Consider the following 22,679-nt stretch of genomic DNA (forward strand, 5'->3'; position numbering starts at 1 on the left):
GTAGGCCATTGTGATTATTCATGTGACCTGCGAATATAGGGTGTGGGAGAATGTCACACTGTGTTTACCTTGGGTGGTGTAGTCAGTCAGAGTTCTCTATGGTACAGGAGACACTAACAGTACTGGTTTATGTGGTGTAGTCAGTCAGAGTTCTCTATGGTACAGGAGACACTAACAGTATTGGTTTATGTGGTATAGTCAGTCAATTCACAGAGTTCTCTATGGTACAGGAGACACTAACAGTATTGGTTTATGTGGTGTAGTCAGTCAATTCACAGAGTTCTCTATGGTACAGGAGACACTAACAGTATTGGTTTATGTGGTGTAGTCAGTCAATTCACAGAGTTCTCTATGGTACAGGAGACACTAACAGTATTGGTTCATGTGTACAGTATGTTTACCAAATGATCAAATGGGGTTTGGGATAATGCTGCAAATGCTTGTAGTATCACTGATATCATCATGATTACTGTATATACTATTTTGCAAATAAAGTCTCCTACCTTACATTAATGTGTCCAGAGTGATATATGTAGTTTTCTAGAATGGTTTAGGCATAGTCTTCTGGTTAGGGTTAAAGAGCAATTGTCCAAATTTCTTCTGTATTCCATCTTTCTGAGACCCTCACCACTCTCCCCCCCCAGGTGGTATCCACTCCCCAGGGTTCGAGGCAGGTGAGAACCTGAACTGCCAGGCTCTGATGAACGCAGACGGTCTGTACCTGGTGTCTTACTACGCCCTGCTCCTCAACCTCAAACTCTGCTGCTGTGACTACTACCGTAGGAGACCCATGCCCCCGCTGGTCAGCCTGGTGAGGAACACGCACACACACATACACACCCACACTCACACACACACACACACACACACACACACACACAGCCACACACACACACACACACACACACACACACACACACACACACAGCCACACACTGCTCTGCTCTGTTCTATTATATTATATTCTGTTCTATTATATTCTATCCTGTTCTATTCTATTCTATTCTATTTTCCTGTGCAGAAGGAGTTTGTGCGCCACATCCAGAGCAGTGGGGTGTTGGTGGTCTTGTCTCAGGCCTGGATAGAAGAGCTGTACCACCAGGTGTTGGACAGGAACCTATTGGGGGAGGCAGGATACTGGGGGGCACCTGAGGAACACTGCCTGCCCCTCATCACCATGCTCTCTGGTACAACCACACACACACACACACACACACACACACACACACACACACTTATTAACCCTTTCAACACAGCTCCCTACTGGTTCAGACGCGGGCGTCCCAAATTCTTTTATATACTACTTTACGTTCTATTTGAAATTGAAACACTGGAAATTAGACAAAATTCCCACCTCAGTGCCATGTTTTGCGTTTTAGCTTGCTAACACAGCCAATGAGATCATTAACAGCTACACTTTCTGGCAGCTAGGGCCATAAATCAACAGGCTGTCAATTAGCCCTCTCGGTATTGACTTTCACACGTCCTCCAGTGTCGGACAATAAATAGCAGCTCAGCTCTTCATCTTAAAAAACTGTGGTCTCATATAGGGATAAGAATATAAATTCCAATTGTTGCATATTTAACAGTATAATAGTTTATTTGTATGCTCACTTAACAAATATAAACGCAGATCACTTCCGGATAGAAACAAATACATACATTTTCTGATAACTCGTAAGAAAATACATGAAAGAAAAAGCAAACTACTACTCAAATAATTAAGTACTGACTATGTTTTGTTTATCTCACGGTTTTGAGGGTGATTCAACTTGACAATATGTTGCTATGTCTCCTTGTTCGCAATGACCACCCTCACGGACATAATGCTCACACGGACATGCTCACACACCCAACACCTCGCGTAAATGCCTAATCATATTACTTGTATTTGGTGTACAACATGTCCTGGCTATGTTGGCATGGACACTCTCAATGCTTGCTAAAATGCTACAACATGACTGACAGTAAGAGGTATCACAAACAAGCTACTGCAAGCTACCTACGTGTGTGGGTTTCACTTGCGTTCCTGTGCCTTGGCATCAGTGTCGCGCGTTGCGGATTGTTGAGGGTGTATTGCGGACAGACTAACTGTTTCCTGATGTTTAGCATCTTAGTGGAAGAGCATTTGTTGTGGTGCAATTCTGATTCTCTCTCTCTCTACGATATCTATTTGAGCACACTGCACGTACAAGCTATCCATCATCCTCAGGTTCAGCATCAGTCAACTAGTGCATGCGTGAGGAGCTGCAGCACTTTCTATCTGGAGCGGCGTTCCTGGATGGATTGGACCCGCTTCTTGATACTTAAGTGAATTGAACATGCATTAATTTACTACAGATTATGTTTCGCCAGCCAGTATTATACTGTCAGACTAGTATGGGTAAAACGATACATTTATTGGCTTGCTAAAATTACTCAGATGTACAGTTATTCAAGTGGCCAGCTAGCTGAATTGATGCGCCTTCATGCTAGCTATGTTTACGCGCGTCTTTCATATTGGCATTGGAGGGATGCAACATGAACTTGTGTGCAGCTAGCCTAGTGGCTTTCTGCAGGTAATAATGGAAGTAGCATTCTGTGAAGAGAGGGACTGTAATGATATAGTAGCAGTTATGTTGACCACTTGATGCATCCTTGCTCAGGATAGTTGGATAGTTGCTGTCATATACAATTAAACTTTTGAATAATTTTGTAATATGCAGTGTTAACAGTAATGGTTTATTGAGGAGTGGTTTTAGATTTTATACATGGGGCTACTGAGGACCAGCGCTGTCTATCTCTACTGGAGCCAGCACAGGCTGGTAAGAAGGGGACACCTGGATACGACCGCCTCTTCCGCATCCGTCCCCTGCTTGATGACATCATTGCGACATGCGGGGCCTTCCACCACCCTCATCAACAACTCTCCGTTGACGAGTGAACGGTGGCATCAAAGAGCCGGATCAGCCTCAAGCAGTACATCAATGCCAAGCCCACCAAATGGGGGCTTCAAGCTTTTTGTTTTGGCTGACTCCAGAAATGGCTATACCTGTGATTTTAACATTTATCAAGGTAAGCTTTTATCAACCACAGGAAAGGGGCAATTTTCCTCAAACATCACCTGTGACGCGGACGATCCAGCGCTGGAGTAGCCAATCGGACTCTATGCTGCAGGACTGCTTCAATTCTATGGACAGGAATGTATGCAAGGACAACAACAACATCAATGATTACACAGACACTGTTCCCGCTGTCACTGTTCGGACTTACCCTAACCAGAAGCCTTGGGTTAATGGTGATCCGTGCTCTGTTAAAAGCACGGACTAATGCAATCAACTCCGGCGATTTCGAAGAATACAAGAAATCGAGAGGCTATCTGCACAGGGCCATCAAGACCGCAAGAAGGAATTACAGAGGCACGGTCAAAACACTGTACCAGGGCGCTGATGTGAGAGGTATGTGGCCCAGACTACAGACTATGACAGACTATAGACAAAGCTGACAGCTTGTGTAAGGATGCTGCAATACCAGACAAGCTCAACAACTTCTATGCTCAGTTCGATGGCAGCAACACTGTGACCCCATCAAGGCCCTCGCTGCTCGCGAGGACAAATGTGCTAGCAATCAACACGGCCAACGTGAGGAAGGCTTTTACGCGCGTCAACACCCACAAAGCTGTCGGCATCCCTGGCCGTGTCCTCAGAGTATGCGCCCACCAGCTGTCAGCTCAGAGAAGCTGGTTAAGTCTAACATCAACTCATCATTACCTGCCACTCTGGACCCTCTTCAGTTTGCGTGCTGCCCCAATAGATCCACAGACGACGCCATCGCCTACGCCCTGCACACCGCCCTATCCCACCTGGACAAGAGGGACACCTACGTGAGAATGCTGTTCATCGACTACAGCTCAGCATTCAACATCATTGACCCCTCCAAGCTCGCCACCAAGCTCAGGGACCTGGGTCTCAACACCTCCCTGTGTAACTGGATCCTGGACTTCCTGACAGGCAGACCCCAGGTGGTGAAGGTAGGCAGCATCACCTCATTCACTCTGACTCTCAACAGGGGCTCCTCATGGCTGTGTGCTCAGCCCTCTACTGTACTCCTTGTTCACCCACGACTGCATGGCCACGCACTGCTCCAACTCTATCATAAAGTTCACTGATGACACCAAAACCAAGGAGCTGATCGTGGACGTCAGGAGGAAGAAGGCGGGAGACCTCGCCCCCATCCACATCAGCGGGGCTGCAGTGGAGAGGGGCTGCAGCTTCAAGTTCCTTGGTGTCCACATCATCGAGGACTTAACATGGCCACACCACACTCACGCCATGATCAAGACGGTGCGCCAGCGCCTGTTTTTCCTCAGGCGGCTGAGGAAATTTGAATTGGACCCCCAGATTCTTACAAACAAACTTCAGATGCACCACAGAGAGTATCCTGACTGGCTGTATCACGACCTGGTATGGCAGCAGCACCACCCTTGACCATAAGGCTCTTCAGATGGTGGTGAAAACGGCCCAGTACATCACGGGCCGCAAGCTACCAGCCATTCAGGACCTCTACTCGGTGCAAGCGCAAGGCTGGGAAGATCATCAGGGACCCCAGCTACGCCCTGTTCTCTTTGCTGCCTTCTGGCAAAAGGTACCAGAGCATCCAGACCCGGACCAACAGGCTATGGAACAGTTTCTACCCCCAGGCCATAAGACCGCTCAACGCCCCCGCCTAACCCGCCTGCATTATTATTATTGCACTAGTACTATTGTCACTTTATCTGCACTTTTTTTTTTTTAAACTTATTATTGAATTGTTGTTGCTGCTGTTGTTGAGCGTGGAGCAAGATCCCAAAACATTTCACTTTGTCTATTACAACTGTATGCAATATAAGTGACAAATACATTTTGATTTGATTGGATTTGACAACTGTAATGCCTAAATATATTTACTTCAAACGTTTAGCATGTGTTGGCAACATGTATGGGTACCACTCAAAATAAGATTTTGCTTCATACATGTCTATGTTGGTGATACAATCAATAAAATACAACATTATAAGGCACATTTTCTTTTTGTGTCTTATTTTTCTTATTGATAATATAAGAACTTTGTATTACTGCTCAGACACATGTTGTTTGTTATTGACTATTATGAATGGTACAGTTGTTCTCTTCTAATCAAGCATTCAACCATACTTGTAACATGTTTACTTTTTGATATATCCACATTTATATAAGAACAGTAAAAACCAGGTGAAAATGGCCCCTAGAGGGCATGGTGTAGAAAGGGTTAATTCATTCATTAATTTATTAATTCTCTTTCTCTCTGTCTCTCTCGCTCTTAATTAACTCTTTCTCTCACCTCTCTCTGTGCAGACATTGATGGACTGGGCAATAGTGCCATCGGTGGTCAGCTGATCCACAAGGCCTCGAAACAGTCGCCCTTCACTTGTGACAGGACTGGCAGTGACAACCTGATGGCAGGTACTGGACTGGCACTGTCAGCTACCCTTCCTCCCATGGTGTTAGGATAGCAGGAGCAGGCTGTCATCACACAGTGACCAGGGGAGGCTGGTGGAGGTAGAAATCAGAGGACAGGCTCATTGTAATGCATAGAACAGAATGAGGAATGGTATCAAACACGTGTGGTGTCAAATCCTCCTCATTCTGTTCCATTCCGAGCCTGTCAACCGATCTTTACCCCCACCCGCCTCCCCTGACAGTGACATAGTATTAAGACAATGAGGGAGAGATGCCACCCATTATATTCTATTCCGAGTATTAAAAGAGTAGAGGTGGTCCTCCATGCATCACACAGGGACTAGAATGATGTCAGTCCCCATCTACTGCTCTTCTCTGAAGAACGGGGGATGATGTCCTTCCTTTGTAGCTTTAAGTGAGGGATGAAGAAGGGAGGGAGGGGATGAGGGATGGGGCTAGAAGAGAGAGAGAGTCATTCCCCAGCATCTGCTGTTCCCTTTCATTCTCTCCTTTAGTACCACTGGGAACGGAAGGCTTGCCATCGTCAATCCACTGTGTTGCTATGGCAAATCTCCCAGCTCTCTACCTCTACTGGTGTCAGCTGTGTGGAGGGTGAAAAGGGGCAAACGCCCTGAGGGGCAAACACATCTCCTGGATGGTGTTTTTATTCACATTGCATCGCACCAACCCCCAGTCCTGGCCACTCCTGTTTGCAGGGTAGTCACATTGAGACCAAGGTCTCTTCTACAAGGGAGCCCTGCATACACACACTTTACAACCATACATCATACCAAATGACATTATAAAACACAATCAAGAAAAACCTTTTTAATTTAAAAATGTTAATCAACAATTTAAATTGCCTGGGCGACACCAGAACAACCAACTGTAATGTACTCTGTAGATTGTTCCAGTAGTGAGGTGTACCAAAACTAAAAGCGGATTTACCCAATTTGGTGGAGACCAAAGGAACCTCAACCCTGAGAAGATTAAGTCTAGTCCTGGACAAACACACACTCTCAATGTAGAATCTCTCCATTTTTTAGTGTAGGATTGGGCTTAATCTGTGTTTGGGAAAGTGGTCCCATAGGTGTATAGATACTGTCGATACTCTGATTATGTTCCAATGTCCACACTCGTAGAGAGTACCACCTAGAATGCACTACCAATACGACCAATGCTGGATTCATTCTATGAGGTATGCTAGTGTTCATATTGGAACAATGCACATATTCTAACTCCACCCTATTGGTGCGGTAACTGTCAATCAATCAATCAAACTTTACATATTTTTAACATAAATGCAATGCAATGCACTTCACACAAAACTATTAAAGCAGTTAACATATTTTTGTGTCCCAGGCATGGTGTTTGCCCGGTACATTCTGATTGGCTGTTGGAAGAACCTGATTGACACCCTGTCTACTCCCTTGACGGGGCGCATGGCTGGCAGCTCCAAGGGGCTGGCGTTCATCCTGGGAGCCGAGGGGTTAAAGGAACAGAGCCAGAGAGAGAGAGACACCATCTGTCTCAGCCTGGACGGCCTCCGCAAGGCTGCAGCACTCAGCTGTGCCCTAGGTAGGTAACACAGTACACAGTACACACTACAGCAATGTTGCAGTCCACACTTCAGCAAGGACTCAGCTGTGCCCTAGGTAGGTAACACACTACACACTACAGCTGTGCCATAGGTAACACACTACACACTACACACTACACACTACAGCTGTGCCCTAGGGAGAATGCCTTAGGTAACACAGCATGATGGACCCCAGCACCATGGAACCCAACACAGATGGCTAGGGATAATGCCCGACTGTAATCCCCAAACAGGGATTTTAAGGTTTTTAGTGACAGAGATGTTCTGTCAATTTACGTTTTAATTTAATAGGCTATGTATGTAGCCAATGAAATATTCCCCCAAAATAGGCAGTAATAATAATGTTGAAATGGTCACAATAGTGCTCCAACCCTCACATTACCATCAGACCCTGCCATTGGCTAAGCACACAATAACAGGTGCAGAAGCTTCATACCCTGCTAATCTTTAATTACCATCCACACTAATAAATATTTATAACCCTGTGTGTGTGTGTGTGTGTGTCTGTGTCTGTGTCTGTGTCTGTGTCTGTGTCTGTGTCTGTGTGTCTGTGTCTGTGTCTGTGTGTCTGTGTCTGTGTCTGTGTCTGTGTCTGTGTTTGTTTGTTCCTCAGGTGTGGCTGCCAATTGTGCCTCGGCCCTGGCCCAGATGGCAGCGGCGTCGTGTGTGCAGGAGGACAAGGAGGAGAGAGAACTGGGCGAGTCAGGAGATACCATCACACAAGGTACACACACACACACACACACACACACACACACACACACACACACAGGCCTCATAAACTATAAGATACATTTAACATACAGTATAATCATGTCTACTTAAAGGGGCAGTCTGTAATTGGAGTTTTAAATGTATGATATATAGCCATTGATTATTGAAGAATATAACTTATGAATGCCTCATGTGCTTAGTTCAACTGTACATCAGAACCCAAAATATAAGTTTGTTTTACGCCATTGCTTGTAAACAATTCAATTGTAAACAAATACTGTATAGCTTCAAAATATGGTTAAAACTATATGACCATGGATGGTCAGCCCTTGCATCCATAGGTCTGTCTATGAAATTGAGAGTGGTTACATTTCTCCAGCCACATCCCTCAGCTGTTTACTCAAAGGTGTCAGGGAGCCCGCTTTGTTACAGATTGCACCTTTAATGTCTTCGATGATGGTTTCCCAGTCAAGCAGCGTGTGGAGCACAGGTTGGAGCAGATGGCGCGTCCTCAGGGGGTGAAGCTTCACACAGCCCACGTCCTCTGTATGGATGCCATCCTCAACGTGGGCCTGGAGATGGGTAGCCACAACCAGGACTGCTGGCCCCATGTCTTCAGGTACAAACACACGCACGCAGGCACGTACACATGGACACACACACACACACACACACACACACACTTTTGCTGTGCTCCAAGAGGATAATTTCTGAATTTACTACTAACACCCTCATCAGTGAATGACACAAAATCAGTTATTGACACACTGAACTAATCCGCTACCTCTCTCTCTCTTTTTGCCCAGGGTGAGTGAGTACGTCAGCTCACTGGAACACACCCACTTCAGCGACGGCAGCTCCCAGCCCACCATGACCATCACACAGGCCCAGCAGGCCGTAGACCTGGGGCTGGAGTTGAGCGGTGAGCCCAGCCTGGACACCACAGACCTGGCCCTCAGCCACCCAGTCATCCAGCCCCTCTCCATCCAGGAGCTCCTGAGGGAGAGCAGCAGAGGGAGGGGTATGGACCTGCGCGGTGGCAGTCTGATGACTGGGACCAGTGCTGCTAAGGCTGTCTGTACACTGTCCACTCAGGCTGACAGGTAGGGCACCTAAGGAGTATACACTCTCTAGACAGACTGGCAGGGTATAGAAGTGTCCCTGGACTAATCCTTGGAATAGCATATAGTTGTAGTTTTACTAGACTGACTGTTGTAATGTATGTTTGTTTACAAGTCAGTGAGAAACAGTAGCCCATGTACAGCGAGTGGCCACCAGGGGGCGGTGCTATACAATATTCCTTTAGATGGGCTCTTGCCTGAGGCAGAACACTGCCCTCAATTAAGGACACATATACATTCACCGAACACTTTATTAGGAACACCTGTACACCTTCTCATGGTGGAGGTGGTGTAATGGTGTGGGAAATGTTTCCTTGGCACACTTTGGGCCTGTTAATACCAATCAATCATCGCTTGAATGCCACAGCCTATTAGAGTATTGTTGCTGACCATGTGTATCCCTTCATGGCCACAATTTACTCATCTTCTAATGGCTACTTCCAGCATGATAATGCACCATGTCACAAAGCAAAAGTCGTCTCAAACTGGTTTCATGAACATGACAATGAGTTCAGTGTTCTTCCCAGTCACCAGATCTGAATCCAATAGAACACCTTTGGGATGTGGTAGAACGGGAGATTCACAGCTTGAAAGTGCAGCTGAAAAATCTGCAGGAATTGCGTGATGTACCCATGTCATCATGGACCAGAATCTCAAAGGAATGTTTCCATCATCTTGTGGAATCAATGCCACGAAAAATCGAGGCTGTTTTGAGAGCAAAGGGAGGCCCTACCCAGTATTAGTATAGTGTTCCTAATAAAGGGAGGCCTTACCCAGTATTAGTATAGTGTTCCTAATAAAGGGAGGCCCTACCCAGTATTAGTATAGTGTTCCTAATAAAGTGCTCAGTGAGTGTATATGTGTCGCTCGACATATCATCTCTTGACAAAAACTAAGTGTTGCTCGCCTTGTCTCAAACGATCTGTGATAGCGTCAGCAACATAAGAAAGTTCAGGAGGTGCATGACACCCCGAAAGTGGCAACTAGACGTCATTTCTTTTGTTCAGCAGTTGTCGGCAGTGTCGACCGACACCCTCTGTAAACACATGAGTAGGTAATTTGTTTACATTAATTGTAGATAATGTGATAGAGTACAGTCTCTCCCTTTCAACAGATTTGCGTACAAAGTGCAGATCGACAGTTATTTGATTCTTAACAGCCGTTTCCCAGTGTGGCTCCCTGCTCTTGATTGTTCACAAGTCACATGGTCTATCATCCGAGTGAGAAGCTCTCTCTTTCTTCTGGAGAAGCAGCACATGATGGCTAAGCTGTGGCTCTAGTCTGCTTATATAAGAACTGGGCTGCTGCTTTTAGGAATAAGAATAAAAGCTGTTTTCTCTGACAGATGTTCCACTGTCCTAAAGTAGTCCCACAGCAGCGTAAATAAATACTTAACATGGAGCTCTAATTGGCTTGGACTCATCTCTGCTTTTAGAGACATTTATTAACATTTATTTTTCATTTGTGCTACTCTTTTCATTACTGTTTAATTTGTTAATTTTTTGTTTTGCCCTATGAGTTCTTTCTACATTGTCTAATGTTCCACTATATTTTTATTGCAATTATTAACAAACAGAAGGTCCAACAACAACAAAGAACAACAACACAAATGTAATCATCCTAAAATAAACAGTCTACCACCCAAAGCACTTAAGCACACCACTCTCCCAGGATCGTCCTAGGCTTTGTAGCCAGCTCCCCCACAGAGTGCAGTGAGATGGTTGTGACTTTCATCATGATGAATAACATGTTTATGAAGCAAGTTTGTATTTGAGTCTTAACCAAAGCAGTTGATCTTGGTTGCATTGGCCCCATTTCAACTCATTCCAGATATCAGGGTTCAAGGAAAATTAAAAAATATGATTCTTCTAGTCCAGCAAGGAAGATGTTGGATTTGAAATGAAGTTGACATTGCTGTACATGTATATAAGCTACAAGGTTGATTGAACAGGACAAGAGTGCTCAACGCAGCATGACTTTTCGGTCTTTACTTCAGTACACACTGTAGACAGTTTTGTTTTTATGTTTTGTTCTGGATGTGAATCCACACATTCATTACTGCTGAGCAAGAGGAATCATGTTCATCAACTGTGATTGATTGAATTAGGGCCCTTGTCTCTCATGTGAGAGTTATTGTGTACAGAAGGTGTTTTTAATTCAATTAGAAATACTTTATTCATCCCCAAAAGGAGCAGTTGGGCAGGCCAAACGAAACAATAGACACAAGACACAACAACACAGCACAAATAAATAAAACAACATAATTTCCATACAGGAGTAACAGCAGTGTTTGTTCACAATGAACTGACTGTGTCTCATATGAAGGACCTTGTGTACAGTATATGAGGTGACAGAGGTTTATATATTATTTATTTATTATTATTTTGTCAATATTTGTTGACAGAGGTTTATCTTCTGTCTGTCTGTCTCCACAGGCTGTTTGAGGATGCTGCCAGCAAGCTGAACCTAGTTGGGCTGGTTGGCTTCCTGCACCAGCTAAGGAGGGCATCCCAGTCCCAGCTGTTTGACTCTGTTACTGAAACAGGAGACTACTCCCTAGCAATGCCAGGTACCACATACACACACACACACACACACACACACACACACACACACACACACACACACACACACACACACCAACAGACGGGTGACTAAGCTACTGAGACAGGTGACTTCTCCATAACCTTTACCTAATATCCATTAGTGAACAATGATTAATCCAACGCTGCTCATGTAACATGTACTGTATAAAATGTGATCCCATTGCTGTCCCTCCGTCTCTAGGTGAGGCCAAATCTACTATGGACAGACGGAGCGCCCTGCATCTGTTCCGTCTGGGCGAGGCCATGCTGCGTATTGTCAGGAACAAGACCAGACCTCTACTGCACATGATGAGAGCCTGGAGCGTGGTGGCGCCTCACCTGGTGGAGGTAGGAACCGCAGCTCCTCTGCAGCTTTCACCGGGCTTTGCTCAAATACTCTAAAAGTGCATACTTCCTTCCTCCCCTCCTTGGAGGAATCACTGGTCTAAAATGATTGGATTGGTCAGTGTAAGCTTTTCACGACTAGTCAAGTCATGTCAGATCATTGTACTTCTTCAAGGAAGGAAGGATACATCTTTAAAGTAAAAACTAAAACTATTAAAAAAAAATAATACTAGGATTCAACCATTTTCCCCCCCCAAATTTACACAATTCTACATGTTTTTTTCTCTGTACCCTGCCAGGCGGCCTGTCACAAAGAACGCCATGTATCCCAGAAGGCTGTGTCCTTCATCCACGATGTGCTGATGGAAGTACTGACCAGCTGGGCGGAACTTCCTCACTTCCACTTCAATGAGGCATTGTTCCGGCCCTTCGAACACATCATGCAGCTGGAACTGTGTGACGAAGACGTACAGGACCAGGTGAGGAGACACACACATGCACGCACACACTGGAAACAAATGCACAAACACATACGTGCGCACACACACACACACACACACACACACACACACACACACACACACACACACACACACACACATGCATTTGTTAACTGTGTATGTGTCTGTCTGTCTGTCTGTCTGTCTGTCTGTCTGTCTGTCAGGTAATCACGTCCATAGGGGAGCTGGTGGAAATGTGTTCTCCACAGATCCAGTCTGGGTGGAGACCTCTCTTCTCTGCCCTGAGGACCGTCCATGGCAACAAGACTGACATGAAGGACTACTTGATAGGAGAATATTCTATGGGTAAATATACATACTGTAGGCTGCTCTTGTTAAATGTGTCGTAGCACACTAAGCTACTAAGCTACGTTTCCTGGTTCGATTCTGACTCTCGACATTAGATTCGATTAGATTAGATTCAACTTTATTGTCATTGTGCAGAGTACAAGTACAGAGACAACGAAATGCAGTTAGCGTCTAACCAGAAGTGCAAAAAAGCAGAAAAGTGCAGTGTGAACAATATATACAGGTAGTGCAATATATGAGCAGTATAAGTAGTGCAGTATAAGTATAAGTAGTGCAGTGTAGCAGTATATGTATAAGTATATGTATACATATCTTGCAAGTCATTCCTCCTCTCTCTCACCCATACTTCCTGTCAAACTCTACTGTCTCAATCCCAATAAAGCAGAAATGCCCTAAAAAATATATATGTATGGGACACAGGGACATAGAATACTGCACAACCAACAGCTGAACCCTGCTGGAGAATGATGCCTTATGATAACAATACTCAAGAGATATTATTTCCTAGTCTCTATTCCCTTATCCACAATCTCCCGGTCCACTCTCGATCTTTTATCTACCTGTGCTGTAAGGATACCCCTGCCCTCTCTCTGACCCCCTCCTCTTCTTTCACTGTCCTTGCTGTTACTGTAGGGAAGTCGCAGGCGCCAGTTTTCGATGTATTTGAAGCCTTTATCAACACAGACAACATACAAGTGTTCGCCAACGCAGCCACCGACTACATCATGTGCCTTATGAAGTTCGTCAAAGGTTTAGGTAAGTCAGACAGTAGACTCGTTCCCAGAAACTCTCGCCCAAATGCCCGAAAGGTCTGGTGGACCAATGCATCCAACCTGACCTTCAATACCGTTGAAAACAGATGGTACATAGCCTTTGGCTTTACCTCACATCAATCTCCCACAGCACTTTCCACCTGTGCTTTTTCCACTAAGGCCTGGTTTGAGTCGTTGTTATCCCAGGCTTATACACTCACCGAGAACTTTATTAGGAGCGCCTGTACACCTTCTCATTCATGCAATTATCTAATCAGCCAATCATGTGGCAGCAGCGCTGTGCATAAAATCGTGTAGATACGGGCCAGCAGCTTCAGGTAATGTTCACATCAACCATCAGAATGGGGGAAAAAAGTGATCTGAGTGATTTTGACCGTGGCATAATTGTTGGTGCCAGACGGGCTGGTTTGAGTATTTCTAAAACTACTGATCTCCTGGGATTTTCACGCACAACAGTCTCTAGAGTTTACTCAGAATGGTACAATAAAGAAAAAACATCCAGTGAGCGGCAGTTTTGTGGACGGAAACGCCTTGTTGATGAGAGAGGTCAACGGAGAATGGCCAGACTGGTTTGAGCTGACAGAAAGGCTACGGTATCTCAGACAACCACTCTGTACAATTGTGGTGAGCAGAAAAGCATCTCAGAATGCACAACGCGTCGAACCTTGAGGCGGATGGGCTACAACAGCAGAAGGCCACGTCGGGTTCCATTTCTATCAGCCAAGAACAGAAAGCTGAGGCTGCAGTGGGCACAGGCTCATCAAAACTGGACAGTTGAAGACTGGAAAAACGTACCCTGGTCTGATGAATCTTGATTTCTGCTGAGGCACACAGATGGTAAGGACAGAATTTGATGCCAACAGCATGAATCCATGGACCCAAGCTGCCATGTGTCAACAGTCCAAGCTGGTGGAGTTGGTGTAATGGTGTGGGGAATGTTTTCTTGGCACACTTTGGGCCTGTTAATACCAATCAATCATCGCTTGAATGCCACAGCCTATTTGAGTATTGTTGCTGACCATGTGCATCCCTTCATGGCCACAATTTACCCATCTTTTAATGGCTACTTCCAACATGATAATGCACCATGTCACAAAGCAAAAGTTGTCTCAAACTGGTTTCATGAACATGACAATGAGTTCAGTGTTCTTCAGTGGCCTTCCCAGTCACCGGATCTGAATCCAATAGAACACCTTTGAGATGCGGTAGAACGGGAGATTCACACCTTGAAAGTGCACCTGAAAAATCTGCAGGAATTACGTGATGTCATCATGGACCAGAATCTCAAAGGAATGTTTTCAATATCTTGTGGAATCAATGCCACAAAGAATTTAGGCTGTTTTGAGAGCAAAAGGCCCTATCCAGTATTAGTATAGTGTTCCTAATAAAGTGTTCGGTGAGTGTATGTGCTCTGTGCAACAGCCTTGCAATGACCCCGCACGCACGCGTGCACACACACACACACACACACACACACACACACACACACACACACACACACACACACACAGTCAGATCTCCCTGGAGGAGAATATTACATGGAAATGGGATCCGTTTGATCTGTTAGAAATATAGGAATGGATTATTATTATTTATTTATTATTATTATCAGCTTTGAAAAAATATAATATTACTTAGGGTTAGGGTGCTTCCATCATTTCTAATCCCTTTTCTCCCTGCCCCAACCCTCCCCTAAAAGGAAAAATGTAATTACAACCCCCCTCATCAGAGGTCCTAAGCACTTTGTTTGTTTTATTCATTTTAACAGTAATAACAAATATATTATCTACTAGGTACTTATTGGTAGTTAAGTAGTAGTTAGGTAGTTGTTATTATTATTATGTCCATTATGGTAAATTGTGTATTTTTCCTGTTGTACATGCTAAGATATTTTTCATTTTAATTGGTATAGATCTTTAGATTTCTTTTTTAATTCCAGCCCTCAGCTGCTCCCAGCCCATCCCACATCTCTTGATATACCACCCTCTCTTGGTTTCCTCCATATATTTTTCAATTGTGCTGTGAAAACTTTCAATTCTTAGAGCCTGCACAGATTTTAAGATAAAAATGAATGTTTTTGCTAAGAGTATGATTATGTTGATTTAATGATTGTCAGTCAGATACTAAGTCACCTAATAGTGCTTTTTGTCGGGTTATTTTAGATTAATATTGTTTTTTGTCAGCCATTCCTGAACGTTAGACCAAAAGTCAGAGGGGGGAAATACCAAAAGAGATGTTCTATTGCTTCGGTTTCCTCACTACAAAATATGAAAATGAATATATGTCTACTGCTTCTCAGCCCATTTTATTGGTAAACTGCATGGTAATGAAAATGTTGTATCTTTCAGTGATCCAATACATAGTACAGTATAATACATTTTTCATAATTTGGTTTTAATCCAGAGAGACTACCGAAATTGTCCAAGTCCTTAATAAAACCTAGCAGTAATCTAGAATGCGGATTTAGGAAAAAGATTGAATCATCCGCATACATTGACACTTTTGTGTTTAAGCCCTGAATATTGAACCCCCTGATCATATTATTGGATCTTATTTGTGTTGATAGTATTTCGAAGGCCATTATATGATAGTTAAAAAAATATCACAACATTTATGGGTAGTTTCCCGGCCACAGATTAAGCCTACTACTGGCACTTTCAACAACAGATTAATTTCCAAACCTGAATTTGTAGCACACTTCTTATTGCAGGAAAGAATCTTAGAATCTTAAAGTGCTGTATGTAGGGCAGATATAAAAAGAAAATGTGTAAATTGTGTAAAAGTTCATCAACTGGAGTCAGTAAGATAGTCAATGAGGTGTGAGTTTAGTGTCTGTGAGTCAGTCTGGTGCTTTTCGACCCAGGAGAAGTGGACTATAAGGAGATTGGGGACTGTGTCCATGCCTCTGGCTACAGCTCCACTGACCTTTGTCTCCCCGCTCTGGACTACCTGAGGAAATGCTTCCAGGTAGTTACCTTTCTTCTGTGGGCTATCCGAGCTGTTCCCAATGGGTGTCATTCTCAAATCAGTCAGCTTTTCAGCCTCACTAGAAATTATGTATAAACTTCAATGCATAATGTAATTCAAGTCATGGAGAATCATATTTTTCTCTTTTATTTGTCAAGTAATTCATAGACAATTTAACATTATAATTATAATCAAATTGACCAAATACATTACATTTACAATCAGTAATTGCATAATATGACCTTTCCCATGAACTGTACTGAAGACCGACATTATACGATCTGTTGATCTGCAGTTGTTGGCTAAGATCTACAAGATGCCCTCCAAGCCAGTGTTCCTGGGGGCGCGGCTAGCCAGCCTACCAATGAGAGCGCAGGAGAGGTCCGTCAGCAGTGAGGATGGGATGGACTGTGTCTTGGCTGAGTTTGACGATGACACAGGTGATCTAGAGAGTATACCACTACACTTCCCTATTATACTAGACTTACCTGACACAGTACACATCTATACCTTGGTCTGTACTTCAGTGTATAAAATGAGTCTACTGTACCCATTTATTTACCATATACTACTGTAATTATACCACTACACTACACACAAGGGACTATAATATGTTGTCCCATTGTGTAAAACCTCATAAGAGTTTGTCTTTATTGTCCTTTACTATTTATTATTTTATTCTATTTTGTTCTATTCCATTCTGTTGTCCCCAGGTCTGATCCAGGTGTGGATCCTGCTGTTGGAGCAGCTGACTGCTGCTGTGTCTAACTGCCCTCGCCAGCACCAGCCCCCCACTCTGGAATTGCTGTTTGAACTGCTCAGAGAGGTCATCAACATACCAGGTGAGTCTCAAATGTACCAGGTGAGACATCTATATACCAAGTGAGTCAGAGAGGTCATCAACATTACCAGGTGAGTCAAAGATGTCACCAACATACCAAGGTACCAGGTGAGACAGAGAGGGATACATCACAGGCCTATCTAGATTCAAGCTTCTTGTTTACATGGCCTGGGTGTTTATTTAAGGATAGTAGCATCAAGTGGTTAACTGATTACTACATTTTCAGATCCTAACAGAGCTCTTTCTCCCTCTTCTCAGGTCCTGGCTTCGCCATATTCTCTGTCATCCAGCTCCTCCTTCCTGTGATGTCACTGTGGCTCCAGCGTAGTCATGGCGACCACTCTTACTGGGATATCGCGGCGGCTAACTTCAAGCACGCCATTGGTCTGTCCTGTGAGCTGGTGGTGGAACACGTCCATAGCTTCATCCATTCAGGTACAGCCATCACAAAATACATTAGAATATAACTTTATTGTCCATAGCTTCATCCACTGAGGTATAGCCATCACAAAATCATTAGAATATAATTTTATTGTCCATATCTTCATCCACTAAGGTACAGCAGTAAGAGAATAGAGTGGACATTATGCATAATGCTCCTGGTCAAGGACTAGTTAATATTATGGGCTGGCTTACAGTAGTGTACAGGATTTACAGCTTAAACACATAACCTTAACACACATAAACATTCAAAGTTTATCATATACAGTAGGTGAGAGATTTGAGTAACATATCTGCCCTTTGTCATTTATACAGGCAGAAAGGGTAGACACAGGAAGTCATTTGCTGGCCTTTAACCCTTAGGTTCTCCTATGCGTATATCTGAGAGGATTAAATAGGTGTTGCAATGTTGTGATAGCTCTATCTTGTCCTCTGATTGACTGGGTGGACATTTCACCATATTGCCAATATACTCTATGTCCAATCTTCTCCAGTGGAGGCTGATGGAGGTAGAAATCGGAGGACGGGCTCATGGTATACCATTCCTCATTCTATTCCATGTATTACAATGAGCCCATCCTCCGATTTCTACCTCCACCAGCCTCCCCTGGTCCTCTCAGATATTCAGAAGAGCCAAGGCATAGGGGTGAGGTGTGAATTTGGAATTCAGCCTTCAGTCGCTCAGTCTCCTGTTTGACCATTGCCGCCCCCCTCTAGTGTGTTGTGCGTGTCTTCCTGTCTGTAGATATCGGCTATGAGAACCTGATCAACCTGATGCTAAAGGACCTGTTTAAGCTGCTGGTGGCCTGTGTAGCCGAGCCTGCGGAGACCATCTCTAGAGTGGGCTGCTCCTGCATCAGGTACGCACACACACACACACACACTTGTGCAGGCACGCACACACATACACACATACAGTACACTCACACGCACTGACGAACGCATGCACACACACACACACACACGCACAGGCACAGGCACACACACACGCAACATTTTCTAATATTCTCTATGTAGTAAGCTGCATTAACCCCCCAATAAAAAACATTTTGTTTGCACTGTGATGTAATAGTGAAATGTGGTTATTGAATAGGTTTCAGTTGGAAGGAATTGAAGTGATTACGTCTGGGTGTACAGTAAGTCTGGGTGTGCAGTAAGTCTGGGTGTGCAGTAAGTCTGGGTGTACAGTAAGTCTGGGTGTGCAGTAAGTCTGGGTGTGCAGTAAGTCTGGGTGTACAGTAAGTCTGAGTGTACAGTAAGTCTGGGTGTACAGTAAGTCTGGGTGTGCAGTAAGTCTGGTGTACAGTAAGTCTGGGTGTGCAGTAAGTCTGGTGTACAGTAAGTCTGGGTGTGCAGTAAGTCTGGTGTACAGTAAGTCTGGGTGTACAGTAAGTCAGGGTGTGCAGTAAGTCGGGTGTACAGTAAGTCGGGTGTACAGTAAGTCTGGGTGTACAGTAAGTCTGGGTGCGCAGTAAGTCTGGTGTACAGTAAGTCTGGGTGTGCAGTAAGTCTGGGTGTACAGTAAGTCTGGGTGTACAGTAAGTCTGGGTGTGCAGTAAGTCTGGGTGTACAGTAAGTCTGGGTGTACAGTAAGTCTGGGTGTGCAGTAAGTCTGGTGTACAGTAAGTCTGGGTGTACAGTAAGTCTGGGTGTGCAGTAAGTCTGGTGTACAGTTAGTCTGGGTGTGCAGTAAGTCTGGGTGTACAGTAAGTCTGGGTGTGCAGTAAGTCTGGTGTACAGTAAGTCTGGGTGTACAGTAAGTCTGGGTGTGCAGTAAGTCTGGTGTACAGTAAGTCTGGGTGTGCAGTAAGTCTGGGTGTGCAGTAAGTCTGGGTGTACAGTAAGTCTGGGTGTACAGTAAGTCTGGGTGTGCAGTAAGGCCAGAAATGGGTTTCACAGAATCTCATCACTTTTATTTTCCCTTTAACACCATCAGTGTTTTTGTTTGAGCTCATTTATAAACTGACTTTATAGTACAGTAGCATGTGTTCCTCAGTGTTTCCACTGTAAGTACTTTCGTTTAAGTACGAAAGTACTTACAAAGCATATGCAGATGTTTGACCTAGCTGTGATTCAGAGGTGTTACATTGTGTACCAGGCAGTTATGATTGTGAAGTGTTGGTGACATGCCTACTTGTCTACTTGTTTGTCAGGTATGTCCTGGTGACAGTTGGCCCAGTCTTTACAGAGGAGATGTGGAGGCTGGCATGCTGTGCCCTGCAGGACGCCTTCTCTGTCACCCTGGAGCCTGTCAAGGTAAACACCTCACCTCACCTCAGCGACAGACAGACAGACAGACAGACAGACAGACAGACAGACAGACAGACAGACAGACAGACAGACAGACAGACAGACACGCACGCACGCACGCACACACACACACACACACAACCAACCCCAGGTCATACCAGTCCAGTGTTGTTACTCTAACCTCTAATGGACTAATCCGTACTAGCACCATTCTGATGTGGTAGAAAAGTGATCTAAAAGCTCTCTCTGCTAATGCCCTGATAAACTCATATTATTTAGCTTCATAGCATTTGTCAGTGAATGACAGTTGCAGAGTAAATACAAACATGTTTTAACCCAAACTGTGATCAGGTCTCCAACACAATGGAGTGTGTCAAACATATGTTGACACCCAGCCCTAGGTCTTGCCTGTCGACTGTGTGTACTTGTACCTCATGGGTTTCGTGACTGTGGCAACAGCCCGGGCAATATCTGACAGAGAAAATATAATCTTCTTATCAGATTAGAGGCGCTGCCTTTTACAGGGATCAGAGAAAAGCCTGCCCTGGGCTGGCAACATGAACACATGTACTGTGCCGTACCAGGACTTTAATACATGGTGCATTACTACTGATAACAGACTGAGAATGTAGTGTGACCTTACTAAGGATTACTCTATCTCTTTGGTTCTTAAGAACACGTTGCATGTCACCATTAAGGATATTGTGTTAGTAGAGTGTATCAATCTGTGAACATGTATGGTAATGAACTGTACATGCTCCCAGGCATATTGACACATGACCTCTGCCCACCGGGGGTATTAAATCAATGTTGTGAAGGGGTCAGAATGCAAGTCAGGTCATTCATGTGGGTCTGACACTGAAACAGTGGAGTAGAGTAACTTCTAGTGTACTCCTAGTGGTCTACAGCGTAGTGTACTACTAATTTCTGCTCTCTGTAGTTATACATTGCATTTACAGTACCATTATAGATGGTATTAGATTATACAATTTGTCTATATAACTGTCATTCAGAACTGACCAACTTGACAACATTTGTTCCATAGTGTGTTACTTTCACTCTCCTGTTCATATCTATGACTGTGTGTGTGTGTGTGTGTGTGTGTGTGTGTGTGTGTGTGTGTGCGTGAGCCCACGCGTGCGCACGCGCGGCGTGTTTGCGCATGCATGCATGTTCTAAACATATGTGTGTGTGTCTCCGGCCTGTAGAACCTGTTGGCGTGTTTCCGGAGCGGTTCAGACAGTTTCTCTGGTGACGCCTGTGAGGTGAAGGTAGCGGCTCCATCTCACTCCGCCTCTGCCGAGGCAGAGTACTGGAGGATCAGGGCCATGGCCCAACAGGTCAGCACACTACATGCTACACACTACATGCTACACACTACAATATATACTACACTAGATATTACTTCTGAGGCACAGTACTGGAGGATTGGGGCCATGGCCCAACAGGTCAGCACATTGCATACTACACACTACAATATACTTTGAAAAGTATTCAGACCCCTTCATTTTTGCATTTTAGCTCATTTTAAGAGTGTCATATCAAAGGGTCTGAATACTTATGTACATGAGGTATTTCTGTATTTCAATTTTAATAAATTTACTGAGATTTCTAAAAACCTGTTTTCGCTTTGTCATTCTGGGCTATTGTGTGTGGATTGATGGCAAATTCTTTTAATTTAATCCATTTTAAATTGAGTATAACACAACAAAATGTGGAAACAGTGCTACACTAAAAAGTGCTACCAAAGTGCTATACTACACTAAATATTACTGCTGAGGCTGGAGGATAAGTAGCCCAACAGGTCAGCACACACACTACATACTACACACCATGCACTACATACTACACACTAGGCACTACATACTACACAGTATGCACTAGATACTACATTATAGGGTGTACTGATGGATCTTAAACTTTCCCTCCCATCCTCAGGTGTTTATGCATGTCAACATTCCTTCCTGTCTGTCTCTAGGTGTTTATGCTGAACACCCAGTGTTCCCCTAAAACGCCCAACAACAAGGAAGGCTTTGAGCATGCTCAGTCCTGCGTGCTCATCATCGAGCTGCCCTCGGACCAGCAGTCTAACGGACACACCCAGAAAAGGTTGGCATTGTTCTGGAACACAGCCTTAGGCACGGTTCTAGAACACAGGCTTGTGGCTTTAGTCAGAGTGTGTAAAGTTTGGCCTGTTATGTTTATTTGATCATAAACAGTATTATGTACTAATCTATAGTCATCTTATTGTGTGTGTTTTATTGGTACTGTACTGTTAGATGTGGTAACACTTAATACCTAATGATGGCCCAATTAGCTACTTAGGTTCCGAAACACTTATAAGCTAAAAATGTGTTCCCTATTCTAAAGCGTTACCTCTAGTTGTTTATGTGGGTCAGGGGAGACGGGTGGAGGTAGAAATCGGACGACGGGCTCATTGTAATGCATGGAATGGAATGGTATCAAACACACACAAACATACCATTCCTCATTCCATTCCATGCAATACAATTAGCCTGTCCTCCGATTTCTACCTCCACCAGCCTCCACTGATGTGGGTGTAGATATATATATCTAGAATATATATGTAGAATATAATAACTGTTTATATGTAGATATGTATGTATGTAGATATTCATATTCAGAGACCCCTTTTTTTGCTCCCTGATTGCCTTCTCTTTTGCTGGACTTGCAACAGAAAAATTGGGTAAGACCACTTGAGTGACATCTATGCCATGATGACGTTGTCATACCTACCTGCCTGTATTCTTTACAGC

At 44.1% G+C, this 22,679-nt stretch overlaps 1 protein-coding gene across 1 annotated transcript in view; it reads left to right on the plus strand.

Annotated features, from left to right (window-relative positions):
* Nucleotides 1-22,679, plus strand: part of arfgef3 (ARFGEF family member 3) — a 44,071-nt gene that overhangs the window by 14,851 nt on the left and 6,541 nt on the right. Inside the window, exons 13-32 of the mRNA XM_083694739.1 lie at nucleotides 645-811; nucleotides 1,022-1,187; nucleotides 5,352-5,459; nucleotides 6,819-7,034; nucleotides 7,670-7,780; nucleotides 8,239-8,389; nucleotides 8,577-8,873; nucleotides 11,327-11,460; nucleotides 11,679-11,824; nucleotides 12,121-12,300; nucleotides 12,486-12,627; nucleotides 13,264-13,386; nucleotides 16,267-16,370; nucleotides 16,666-16,810; nucleotides 17,084-17,212; nucleotides 17,470-17,646; nucleotides 18,398-18,512; nucleotides 19,806-19,908; nucleotides 21,111-21,242; nucleotides 21,881-22,011. Of these exons, the coding sequence (XP_083550865.1) occupies nucleotides 645-811; nucleotides 1,022-1,187; nucleotides 5,352-5,459; nucleotides 6,819-7,034; nucleotides 7,670-7,780; nucleotides 8,239-8,389; nucleotides 8,577-8,873; nucleotides 11,327-11,460; nucleotides 11,679-11,824; nucleotides 12,121-12,300; nucleotides 12,486-12,627; nucleotides 13,264-13,386; nucleotides 16,267-16,370; nucleotides 16,666-16,810; nucleotides 17,084-17,212; nucleotides 17,470-17,646; nucleotides 18,398-18,512; nucleotides 19,806-19,908; nucleotides 21,111-21,242; nucleotides 21,881-22,011 (2,977 nt within the window). The remainder of the gene's footprint in view (nucleotides 1-644; nucleotides 812-1,021; nucleotides 1,188-5,351; nucleotides 5,460-6,818; nucleotides 7,035-7,669; nucleotides 7,781-8,238; nucleotides 8,390-8,576; nucleotides 8,874-11,326; nucleotides 11,461-11,678; nucleotides 11,825-12,120; nucleotides 12,301-12,485; nucleotides 12,628-13,263; nucleotides 13,387-16,266; nucleotides 16,371-16,665; nucleotides 16,811-17,083; nucleotides 17,213-17,469; nucleotides 17,647-18,397; nucleotides 18,513-19,805; nucleotides 19,909-21,110; nucleotides 21,243-21,880; nucleotides 22,012-22,679) is intronic.

Source organism: Argentina silus (assembly GCF_951799395.1).
Source record: "Argentina silus genome assembly, chromosome: X".
Taxonomy (NCBI): Eukaryota; Metazoa; Chordata; class Actinopteri; order Argentiniformes; family Argentinidae; genus Argentina; species Argentina silus.